The sequence below is a fragment of the Emydura macquarii genome, unplaced genomic scaffold (genome assembly GCF_026122565.2).
Source record: "Emydura macquarii macquarii isolate MOO-44397 ecotype Brisbane River unplaced genomic scaffold, CSIRO-AGI_Emac_v2 contig_67, whole genome shotgun sequence".
Classification (NCBI taxonomy): Eukaryota; Metazoa; Chordata; order Testudines; family Chelidae; genus Emydura; species Emydura macquarii.
Genome location: NW_027130204.1, coordinates 4022363 through 4035177, shown reverse-complemented (window position 1 = coordinate 4035177; position 12815 = coordinate 4022363). Strand labels below are relative to the sequence as shown.

The window sequence follows — 12815 nt, the reverse complement described above, 5'->3', positions numbered from 1 at the left end:
ACTATAAGGAGGGATTGAAGTGGGCAGAGTTTTAATTGCCTGAGACCTGCTGGTAACATACACCACTCATTAAGGTATTTTAAGGGCTTCTGATCATTTAGAGAAAGGTGAAATATCCTCCTGCTCAGACAGTGGGCTGAAGATTGACACCATACTTGCCCAATCACACCACTTGCTCCTCCCACTCCCCATTCTCTCTGAACCTTAATCTCATTTCTACTGCCCTTGTCAAGTCAAAGGGTGGACAGGGCTCAAGAACAGGAGAAAAGTTTTACTGGAATCAGTGCTTTCTATTCTATAACAAGATGGTAAGACACAATGCCCTCACCACTGTCCCCTGCTTCCCACCTCCCTGTTTGAATAGCCCATCTACATTGCATACCTCCAGCGCCAGAATAGGATTCCTTAGCTGATGGTTTTGCCAGTGTTCCTGCTGTCCTTTGAGAGAAACTCACCTGGATACTGGACACACACTTGGCATGAGAAAGGACCTGATATATATAATTTATTTTTTAAGTGCTCAGTAAGCAAAAGTTTCCAACTGACGCCAATGGCAGTTTTGAAAATCAAGCCTTTGAATCACAGAACAGAATTACCATCATGCTGCTGTTCTGCTCCTGTTTTGCCTCTTGAATGATGGTGCTAAAGAGGTCAAGATAGTTCAAATTCTCTTCTATCACACGGGCAAAAGCTTCCCTACAAAAAAAGACATAAAACAGCAGATTTAAACAGTGGGCATAAGAGGGCAGATTTCCGCTCCAAGAGGAGCGGAATGGAGAGGAGAAGATAAATTTAAAGCAGTTTATCTGCAATTCCAAAAGTTACCCTATCCTGCCTTACAGAGCAATGTGCTTTGCATGCTGCCATGGCAGGACCCCTCAGACAGAGAGATTCCTCCCCTTCTGGAGATGAGCTATATTCATAGGAAATAATCTCTCATCAGAAGAGCCATACCAAATCATGCCCGCCAACAGACACTGGGAAGAGTTCCATCTGAGTCAAGCAAGGGATTCCAAGACAGAGAATGCCTGAAGCCCATAAACCAAAAGCAAGGAAAGAGAAGTCTTATTCTCCATAGCTGCCTCTGGAATCTTGACACAGAATATGTGTATACATCTTTATAACCTTAGTCAAGGATGAAGAACTAAGTTACCAAGGAGTATCCTGCAACTATATTTGACATACCACTCTGTAGACACCACTCTGCTGATGCCAAGGGAGTGACAAAGAGGGCTTCCAGCCACCAGCTACAGGGAAAAGATTAAATTAGGAATGGTTCGCTGCACAATAATGTCCTGCACTTCTCTCAGGACAGAACAGAGTTTCAGAGAGGTGCCATCCTACAGGAGGCCTCAGAGATGAACAGAAACACAAATTACCTGGGAACTATTCTGAAGAGGTCAAATTCTAAAATTCTGAGTAACCAAGTATGACCCTAAAAGCCACTCAATGGCAAATGGCAAAAGACTCACTGTTCTATAACTACAACTGTTACCAGGCCTGCCAAACTCCCTGCACCTTAACACTGTTATCATATTTATCCAAAAAGTATCTTGTAAGATATCAAATAGAAACTGGTGACACTCTAGTCATTAATACTGCATGGTGTAGAAACACTTACTTAACTGTAACTTGAACTGTGGTTTATCAAGATATGATGCAGATGTTTATTCCAGATAGGTGTGTGCACACCCTGCATGCCAGAGACTTTTGCCTAGCAGTACGTTTATGAGGCACGAGCCCCGCCCTCTGTCTGCAGCCCCTCTTCTGGCTATATGAGGCAGCACCACCCCAATGCCCCTCCTGCTCTCAGCCCCAATTCCTGGCTGCAGTTTTGGTCCCCAGCTGAGGCACCAGTCAGGAGTCCACACCCCACTGTCAGGCTCAGCCTCTGACCCCTCCCCGCTCCCAGCCCTAGCTGGGTGGGGGAGGGTGCGGACAGAAGTAAGGGTGTGTGTGGGGGGGTTAATGTAAAACGTTTGGGAACCACTGGTCTGATTTATGGAGGAATTGCTCCACTGGGAAGAATGCAGTTTAGGAAAAATATACAGGCAAATACACCATCTGGTTCAAATGAAACAAAGTCCGCTTTGGATAAGAACTTCGGATGTGGCAAGAACATTACCTTGTCCTCGGAGAACTGCTTATAAGGAAGCCGTGCAATCAGGGCCTGCAACTCACCACCCTCCTGGCAGAGGTAATGGCTATCAAGAACGCAATTTTCTGAGACAGACAGGGCAATGGACAAGATGCAAGAGGCTTGAATGGAGGCCCATTTAGAGCTGCTAAAATCGTGTTCAAGTCCCACTAAGGGACGGGCTCTTGGACCAGAGGATGCAGGTGGAGAAGTACACTCAGAAATCTTGTCACCATGGCGCTGGAACAAACCAATTTCCATTGGACAGGGGGATGAGACGCTAATATTCCTGCCAAGTGCACTCTGAGAACTGAGAGCCAAGCCCAATTTCTAAAGGTGTAGCAAGTATTCCAAGATGTCCTGGATAGAAGTCCACACTGGACTGGACCCAAAAGCCAAGGACCACACTGAAAACCTCTTCCACTTCGCCAAGTAGGCCGTCCTAGTAGGACCTTGGACAGCCTCCGAGCAACGCTCTTCCTCATCATTCAGCCATGCATCAGCCATTCCATAAGGTGCAGGGAGACAATCACCAGATGCAAAGTGTGACCGTGGTTCTGTGATGACATTGGGAAGGAGAGAAAGTGGCGTCGGAGTCTGAACTGACAGAGCAAGGAGGTCCAAGAATTAACACTGTCTTGACCATGCCTGGGCGATCTGCATGAGTCTAGCTCAATCTGCCTTGAGTTTGGTGATGACCTGGAGAATGATTGGGATAAGAGGGAAGATGTACAGCAGAGTCAACTGCCAGCTGCAGTGGAAGGCATTGGAGAGGGAGCCCGGGCTGAGACACCACCCCACCACCACCACCACTCCAAAAGCAGAATAGGTTACACTTCCTGTTTTCCCTCATCGCAAACAGATCAATCTTAGGGATGCACAATGCTGCAAAAACAAAACACACTCCTTCAGGGACCATTTGTGGCTCAGGAAGAAAACCTTGCTGAGATGGTCCATGAGACAGTTCTGCACACCTAGTAAGTAGGCGGCTACCGCGGTGATGTGTTCTTCGATACAGAACTGCCACTGGTTGATCACCTCTAGGCAGAGTGATCTGGAGTGGACTTCCCAATTTGTTCACATAGTACATCGCAGTGCTATTGTTGGTGAGTATGTGAACCACTAAATGCCTGATATGGTCCTGGAAGGCACAATACACATTGTGGATGGCCTGAAGCTCTAACACGATGTGGAACAAGACTTCCTGATCCAACCACAGACCCTATAGCCTCAAATGAGTCCAGATGCACTTCCCAACCCAGAAGGGAAGCATCGGTAACCACTGAACTGGTTGAAGAGGGCCAAGCGAAGGAGACTCCTTTACAAACATTGTGTGGGGATTCCCACGAGTAGAAGAACTCCTGGACTGGTGAAGGAAGGCGAACCAACCTGTCCAGAAAATGCAGGGCAGGAGGGTAAGCCGTCCTTAGCCACATCTGAAGAGGGCGAAGATGCAACCTGGTGAATTGGACCACCTGAGTGCAAGCTGACATGTGGCCCTAGAGGCTCAGACACACATGACGTGGACTGTCATGGAAAGTTTAGATTGCAGACTGAGTCATAGCTGTTGAGTAGAAACAGTCACCCTGGTCTTCTTGTGGAACTTCCTCTACTGCTCCCACCATCAGCAGAGAGCTGATCTGGCTCAAAGAGCAGTATCTCTTGGGAGGGATCCCTGAAGAAGAAGAGGGAAAAGCAGTGGGGAGGGGGCAGGAGAGGAACTGAATGGCACAGTTTGATCTGACAGTGTCTAGGATCCAGCTGTTGGAGGTAATCAAGACCACGCATTGTAAGAGTGGGCAGTCTGTCCCCAAAGGAATGGAGAGATAACAAGGGCAGAACACCACCAACTAGAAAGGTGCTTTGGACCAATAGGTCAAAATGGGTGCTTAGCAGGCACTAAAGGAGAGCAAAGAGACTGGCTAAGTCCTGAGATTGAGTGCTTCCCTCTTGCGAGACCTGTCTCCTCTTCCTGGGATGGTCTCTCTGTCTTGGGGGAGGAAGGGCTGTTGTTGATGTGCCCTGCAGCGGCATCTCTGCGTGGGTGGCATGTATACCCCCAAAGACCTTAAGGTAGCCCTGGAATCCTTAAAAGAATGCAGGCTGTCATCAGTCTTGCCTGAAAACAAGGTCCCAGTCATCAAAAGGCAAGTCCTCAACCACTTGCTGGACATCCAAAGCAATCCAAGGGTTTGGGAGCCAGGAAGCTCTCCTCAATAATTGCAGAGGCCATCACCCTGGCCGAGGTGTCCACAAGATCATGGGTGGATTGCCACCAAGCAACCCTTGGCAACAAATGCCTGGAATTCATCACAAGAGGCCTTGGACAACTGTCCTCTAACTTGGACACACCTGACCTACTGAGAAAGTCATATCTAGATAGTAAAACTTGCTGATTTGTGATCATCATCTGTAATGGCGATGAGGTACACATCTTTCTGCCCAAAGGATCCAGCCACTTAGAGTGTCTGTCCTTTGGGATGTACTTGAATCTGCCCTGCCGGGCTCTGTCATTCACTGCCATGACCACTAGGGAATTCGGACCCAGAAGGGAATAGAACCCCTTCAATCCCTATACAGGCACAAAATAGTGCTCCTCCAAGCACTTAGCCACCAGCAGTACTGAGGCCGGCATAACCTGGAGCAGATCATTAATATTTGGGGGAGGAAGAGAGACACACACACACCCGCCCAGGAACAGAGGGCTGGAGAACTGTTCATGAGTTTATGTGTATTCTCCTGGAGAAACTCCACTTGAATAGCCAGGGATGAGGCCACCTGACATAAAAGTTCCTGGTATGTCTTAAAGACCTCTGGGATGAAAGGAAAGGAACTAGGCAGCACCGCCATGTCTGGGGACAAAGATGAGGTCCTTGGCAGAGCTATAGTTGGGTCCTGCTTCTGGGATAATGTGTCTGGAATGGGACACTGGAGGCTACAAAGGAAGGGGAATCGTGGGCACCAGGACCTGCAGCTGATCTGCAACCACCATGTTGTGCAGGCAGGTGATCTTGCCTTTGACTTGGACAACGAGTGAGATGTCTGAGCACAAGGAGCTTCCCGCTGAGCACAAGGTGGCCACTGGTTTGGGTAAGGAATTGGTGGCTAACTAATGCTGGGCCAGCAGCCTCCATCTCAGCCTCTGAGAATATGACAGCTCTGTAGCCATACTGGTTCACTGGAGGCCTTCAGACCTTCCAGCAAAGTGGAGTGGGAGGATGAGGATCCTGACTTGGAAAAGGAAGAGTCCGGGGATCTCAGAGATATAGGAGGAGCAACCCCGCAGGGAGCCAACAAGTGAGTCAACTCATCTGTGTCCCAGAATGAGATCTGAAGCGGTGATCCCAATGGAGCAAGTACCAATGGTGCTGCATGTGCCAGTGCCACAGGCAAGGTTGGTCCCAGAGCAAATAGTGGTACCGGAGCCCCTGAATTCCTTGATGTCAAGGGTGGTGACAACCACCATGGAAGCATCTATGGCATCAATTGTGTCAGTGCCAAGGAAGGCCCTGGTATCTAAGATTCCCGAACTTGCTCTGGTGTCATTTCCATCCCAACCACCAGGAGGGCTGCTTCCAAGTGTGGTACGAAAGGGCCCAAAAAATTGGAGCACACTCCAACTGGGGGTCTATCGTAGATGCCAGCCTAGGGAAGTCTTGGACTAGATGCAAGGACAGGACCAAAAGGCAGAGTAGGTCCACCACAGCCTGGTATGCCGACATCAAGCACTGTTGGTGCCAGCATCGCTCCCATCAGTATTGGACTCAACGAATGCCTCTAGGACAAAACCGGAGTCGACAGTACAGGGTTTCTACTAGATAGGGAGGGTCAGAGGTACCCATGCCATCCTGCTCTCTTATTAGGGGAAGAGTCATCCCGCAACCTGGAGCGCTCATGATTGGTCTTATGAGACCTCTTCTTTAGTGCCGACAATGGAGAACGGCTTCTGCGCCTCTTTGGACAGGCACCCACCTGGAATGAGAGGCAGCAGCACTTTCCAAGCCCAAAGATTATCTGCAGCCTGAGGAGGTCCTCGGTAGTGGATAAGCTGCGTGGCCTGGCTAATCAGGTGCTGTTCGAGGAGAAGGTCCTGCACCACCTAAGTCTAAAGATTGAACAGCACTCTTTTCAAGGCAGAGCAAGCACCATGAGTGAGGGCCACTGTTGGGAATCACCACTCCACATGAAGGGAAATGACTGAACCCCATAAGGGCATCACTGGGGATTAACATATATGATATATATAACATATCACTAGCATTAACATATTCTATAACTTTTTTTTTTTAAACTGACACTAAAACTGACTGATTATCTATCATCATCTATGCTAAGAAAGGATGATTGCAAGGTTGTGAGACTATAACCACACGGAGCTCCGACTCCAACCAATGGGCAGTAAGAAGGAGCTAAGGAGGGTCCGGGCGCCACTGCTTCATGTACCCAGCAGAGGGGCTACAGATATGAGGCGTGAGTGCCACCCCTCTACAGGTAGTGCTAGGCAAAAGTCTCCAGCTCCAGTACATGGGTCATGCACATGCCTACCTGGAATACACATCTGCATCTACTTGAAGAAGAATGTACAGTTAGTGTGTAAAGAATTATGTATGTGTGCAGGAAATATGTTCCTAAAATATGTTCAGAGCAAGCAATCAGTAGAGCAGATAAACTGTTTGCTCTAAACACAGAAGTATGGATTTGCCTGTCTGCTTGGGTCAAGCTTTGTAAACTGGAGACAATGAAAATACATTTGCATTGAAGGTAAACAAAATAATCAAACCAACAAAGAGCTAATTGACAAAAGGATGAAAAAGGGACATGGCACCTGCATCCTGAGGAACCAGCAGGGGAGAAGAAATTTGCCTACTGCTACTTAAACTAAAAACAAAAAACCACCACCCAAACATTATCTGAACTCTAAAAAGAGGAGGAAAAGACATTGTGGTTATCCATCACTTAAGGGACAGTGAGACCAGTGCTCTTGGAATCTGTGACAGATGGATCCCCCCAACCACGTGTGTTGAGGAGGCTGAGGACTGACTGTAAATGAGAAACTGCTTGAGACCAGGTGTGACATACCCAGGGTACAATCCAGACTAATGAATAGCTGTGTTTCCCCTGTCTTCTAACCTGAGGTGCCCTTTACACTGCTTTGCTGCTGTAGCCTTCCGTCTGAACTGCTCAGAAACAGCCTCTGGCAAGCAACTCACTCCCAGCTATGTCTCTGTGTGCGCTGTAGCCCGTCAGCCACACCTCTGCTCTTACCAGCCTTAGTTATATTACACACCACAACACACTCCCAGTCCTAGATTTCCCCCCAGAAATGTATGTCCTGTACTGTCCAGCCCTCTCCTAGACACTCTTTTGGAGTGACTCAGAATTAAAAGAGCTGTTGATGTCACTCTACAAGGAGTAAACGGGTTGGTGGAAACCATGGTGAGATCATTGTGCCATGAGCAGGCTGCTGGTATGAAGACTCTAAGCCAAAGCTGCACAGCACAGAAGCACCGAGGAATACAGGGCAGATGGTAAATACTAGTCTGGGTGGACCCCCAAGGCATTGCAAAAGCAGTGAGGAGGGGCAGCAAGTTTCATAAAAGAACAAGACATCAGCCTAGTTTCCGATTCTGATATTCAGTATGGTAGTAACATACGAGAAGTATTAGGACTTGGTGCCTTTTCTGAATATGTGGAAGGATGGGAACTCAAGATCAAAGGTTAATTGCTGCAATGAGCCCATGCAACCTCAATGACCCCAGCTCCAGAGCAGTCAAGGGAAACTGAACAATTAGAGTCCACTTGAACTGAAGAAGATTCAAGCTACTGCACCTGCAATGGACACCAAATGCAGCCAGCCTTAATCAGGATTAACGATAGGCCAGGTGGCCTGTGATAACAAGAGGACTTGGACAAGAAGAGAGGGCGGATTGTGGCTCACAGTGTTTCATAGGCCAGCCCTATTCTATTCTGGTTCTTACACCATGGCCATCCCCAATGGTACCTCTAAATTCATCGTTACTCTACCAAAACATACCAGTCAGCCCATAAGTTCATGCTTTTCAAGAAGTCCATCGTGCTAATGTTTCACACTAGGAGCCTGTCTCCACTACAACTCAGTGAGGGAGGGTAAGCTTTCATATAAAATAGATATACTCTTCAGAAAAGAAGCAGACTGATCTTAGCAATAACCTCCCCTTCTTGGCTCTTACCCATCTCTAGGAGTTGTCATAGAAGAGAGGGGATGGGGTATGTTGCCCGAGGAGTTCGGAGGAAGCCATACAGCAGTCGGAGGGGTGGCTGCACCTTCGATGCTGGAACTCACAAGGGATCGAGCAGAACTCTGAGTCTAGAATAAAAGCAGAATTATTCTTACTGCACACATTCAGTGGATGGACAAAAAATTTTTTAGTACTGCTTCATTTGGGTTTACACTATGTATATGTGCAGAGACCAGCAATTAGTGCATTATAAGCATCATTCAAGATAGATATACATTCATGCAAAAGTTATGGCAATGAAACATAAAGACAACAAATTCAAGCCCCAGAGGGCGATGAAATGCCAGGGTTAAAGGCTCTCACATCCACAGTAACTCACCCACATTGCACATACTGTTTATTTTAAGCTGAAGTCACCTATGGCGCTTGCCCTCCCAAGGCCATGCACTGTAGTAATGCTCCTGGCTGGGGAGGGCTGTATATGGTTTCAGAATTGAACAGGCAGGTGGCCAGAAGGAGATGCAAGGCTTGCACTTTCCCAGGAGTCAAGAGGGTTGCCTTGAGTAGCAGAAACAGATTCAAACTGACATGCTGTCACTGATGCTCCAGCCACACAGTCTGCATCTTTGCTTCCCCAGCATAATAGCAACAGCAGAAGCTGGTGTGCTAAGCCACAGCAGTCTTTTTCCTTGTCTTGCCTATTTGGACTAAGTTCTTTGGGGCAATGACTGTCTGTCTCTCACTATGTCTCTGTGCAGTACCCAGCAAAACAGGGCCCTGATTCTGACTGGGGCCTCTAAGGCCTTGTCTACACTACAAAGATAAGTTGACTTGTTAGGTCAACTTACAGCCATCACATTAATTACTGTGTTGGCTAATGTCCAAACTACCCTCCTTGGGTCGGTGGTGTGCATCCTAACCAGGAGCACTTCCACCGACTTAAGAGGGGCAGTGTGGAGAGCTGAGAGCCTGGCTCTTGGGCTCCCGCCAGGAGATGCCATCCAGGGCTTCTCCACTCCCTGTTCCCTGCTGGGAGCTGGGGGAAGCTGCCCAGGACTTCTCACCCCACTCGGGGTCCAGCCACTCAGCTCTCCAGCACACAGTCGACAGAGGCATGTCTATGCTGACACTATCACCCTAACTACACCACCATAAGCCCTACACCTCCCATTGAGGAGGTTTAATCATGTCAGCATAGCAGGGGAGTTATATCCAGGAGCATTTCAGTGTGTACACCTGCACTGTTTTGTTGACAAAAGCTGACTTTTGTCGACAAAACTCTGCAGTGTAGACCAGCCCTGAGTGCCACTGTAACAAACAACACACAGCATGTGTAAGCCACAGAACAATTCCTGTATATACTCAGCACATAGTGCTTCACACCTTCCACTTCACAGATCTGACAGGTCACACACTGACTGGCTAAAGAGGTTATTGTTAGAGTTTAGGGACTTCAATCCTAAAGTCACTTACACAAGCAATTTTCAGCAAATGCCAGATCTCTCTCTGCCTTTTGCCCTGCATCTGCATCACCGAGCTGTCAGCCTCCTTGATATTATTCAGAGCCACTTCAATCTTTGGAAGCAAATCAATAATCTTCTGCTTACAGCCTAAAAGCTTGCTGTAACAAAGGAGAAATCACAATCACTTTGACTCTGCAAAAGCCTGTGCCCCAATGAATGGCAATGTGGCTGCACTGATTATGCATCTTGCTATTTAAGAAAAAACTGGGCAAACATGTACTTGTCCGTCAGCATTTACATTGACAGCTGCAGGCACAGATGCATAACTGAAAGATTCTCTGAGACCGTGGCGGCTCCTGGAAGTCTTCAGATCTAATGATGAAGGTACACAGCACAAAGAGTTCAATGCAAGACTTCAGGACTTAACATTTTCTGTATTTTAGTCTTTCTTCACAAAGAAATCTCCTGCCATGAATTCCACCACCTCAGCAACAGTCACATGTGTACATGGAACTCATTTGAGGGAAGGTTCACAGGGGAGATGTGAAATACTTTTAGGGAAAGCGTTAAGGGGTTGTGTTACAGCAATGGTTCCCAACCTTTTTGGCTCAAGGGCCTCAGATATTTTTTTTTTTTTTACTACCCTGAAGGGCCACCAGTCTCCGTCACCAGTCCCCCTCCCCTGCCCACAACCAGACTGAAGGACTTCATGGAGGAGGCTCTCCCATCCCCCTGGCTGCAGCAGAAAAACCACACACATCCCATAGCCCATGCGCTCCACCGGGGTCCCTAGACAGCCCTTCTGGTCCCTTCTGCAGCCAGGGGGATGGGAGATCAGTGCTCCCCTCTTTCTGGCTCCAGCAGGGACCCAGCACCTAAGGACCCAGGCAGAGTGCTTTGCTCTCTGCTGGAGCCAGGGGACAGGAGCACTGATCTCCCCTCCCTTGGGCTTCAGCAGGGACCCCAACGCCTATGGGATCCAAGCAGAGTGCTTTGCCGTGCTCACTGCTACAGCCAGGGGGAGGGAAGCACTGATCTCCTGTCCCCTTGGCTGCAGCAAGGAGCCTGCACCAGTCTTTTCGCCCTGAAGCAACACGCTCCGCCTGGGTCCTTAGACAGTAGCTCCCTTCTGCAGCCAGCGGGAGGGCAGTGGCAGGCCACTTTGAAAGCCCCTACAGGCCACTTTTGGCCCCCAGGCCACAGGTTGGGAACCACTATGTTACAGCATGAGTCAGATGAACATGAGGAGTGTAGCGTGTCTGCATGTCCTTGAAGGGGAAAGCAATTCTTGGTGGGGGGCTGCAGTGTTCCACTGACAACTGATAATTTGATGGGGATGTATATCAAGGCCTGGGACAGACCTTCCCTTTTACTGGCTTTGAAGGCTTTGGGAGAGTAATGGGAATGTGCCCTTCAGCAATCTGAATTGTCTTTGAATGACGTTTTTGCTCTTGGAATATGAATGCAAGGGCTCTCTCTGCTCCCCAACAGAATTAGTATGTTAAGAGGTCTCCAGCCCAGAATGAAGGAAGCTGCAGCACCTTGTCTCTTTTCCTCCAGAAAGGAAACCTAGTACCTAAGGTGTCCAAAGAGCTCCTTGAGAACTCGGTCCTGGCTCTGCACTGTCTGCACGATAATCTTCACCATGTCAGTGCTGTCACTGTAGGCATGATCTGGAAGGGACAGCAATCGACTGGTTAGCAGAATGCTCCTCAGCACACAGTTCACAGACACAAACCCATGAGTCAAAGAAGGATTTCATTTAACAAGCTCTGCCAAAGAAATAGATACCTGTTTTTTAAAAAAAGGGTTAAGTCTACTAAATCAAAAAGCTTTCCCCAGTGCATGCAATTATAGCACACTTCAGTCATCTCAGCCAGTCAGATCAGGGGAGCTGACACTAATCCTCCCTTTCTCTACACTCACTATACAATTCCAGGCACTCATTTCCATAATGACTACAGCTATTTGCCAGTCACACAACTATGCAAATCCCCCCCTCACACAACTATGCAAATCTGCCTTCTGACTGCCCTTGGAATACTCTAGCCACAATATTCAGGGCTATCTCAATTTCTGCCACCCTCCCCACCATCACGTCAGCCAATGTAATTTAAAAAGTGGGGAAGGAGGAGAAGAGGGAAAGATTAAGAATGTTGTTCGATGCAATGGTAAGGTAGCGAAGAGGCAAGAAGGTGGCCTTGTTTATTGCAGGCTTGAGGAGGAGGAATTACAAGGACATGGGACAGGAGAATAGAGTCATAAGAATGCATGAATCAGAAGGTAGAGGTAGCATTTCAGTGTAGCACTAACTTGAGACAGCCCCATCAATGCAGTAATAATGGAAACCTGGAACTAACATGCCTTCAACTTCAGTTTTAAGAGTTTATTTAGCCCAGGATACAATTATTACTAAGTAAACAGGAAACACCCGATAAAAATGTATGCAAAACCCAGAAATAATAAATGTAAAACTACTGAATGAAGATATCACCACAGATCAGTGTTTAAATATACACAAGTTTGGACATTTGGAGAGAAGGGTGCTACAATGCCAACAGCACTCCCATCCCAGGCCTCCCTAAGAGTCCATCTAATCTTTAGCTGAAGGTGTAACTTCCAACTTAAATAGGCAAACCTGTGCTAGCTCTCATTTATCTAGAAAGCTAAAAATAGAAGCATAGCTGCAAGTGGTGATGGTGGAGGGGCAGCTAGCCATCTGAATACGTGCCTGTCCAAGACCATATCTATATACATAAGTGCCTAGCCCCTCCCACCACTTGTGATGCCATGGCTACGCTTTTTTTGCATGCTAGCTTGATTAGCGCTAGCATGGATGTCTCCTCAAACTGGAAATTATACCTTTCAGCTCTGGTACAAACATACATTAGGTCATGGGAGTGGAATCAGGACTGGCTATCACAGACAGACTAATGGATTTAAGGCGTATGAGCTATTTTTCTAGAACTTTGGGGGAAAAGCCAAAAAATCATTGAG

The 12815-nt window shown here is 47.7% G+C and overlaps 1 protein-coding gene across 2 annotated transcripts in view; it reads right to left on the bottom strand.

Annotated features, from left to right (window-relative positions):
- Window positions 1-12815, bottom strand: part of CHUK (component of inhibitor of nuclear factor kappa B kinase complex) — an 81536-nt gene that overhangs the window by 1922 nt on the left and 66799 nt on the right. For both annotated transcript variants that reach the window (XM_067538611.1, XM_067538617.1), the window contains 4 exons: window positions 11395-11491; window positions 9829-9976; window positions 8347-8483; window positions 597-696 (listed from right to left, as the gene is read on the bottom strand). In XM_067538611.1, coding sequence (XP_067394712.1) covers window positions 597-696; window positions 8347-8483; window positions 9829-9976; window positions 11395-11491 — 482 coding nt within the window. The remainder of the gene's footprint in view (window positions 1-596; window positions 697-8346; window positions 8484-9828; window positions 9977-11394; window positions 11492-12815) is intronic.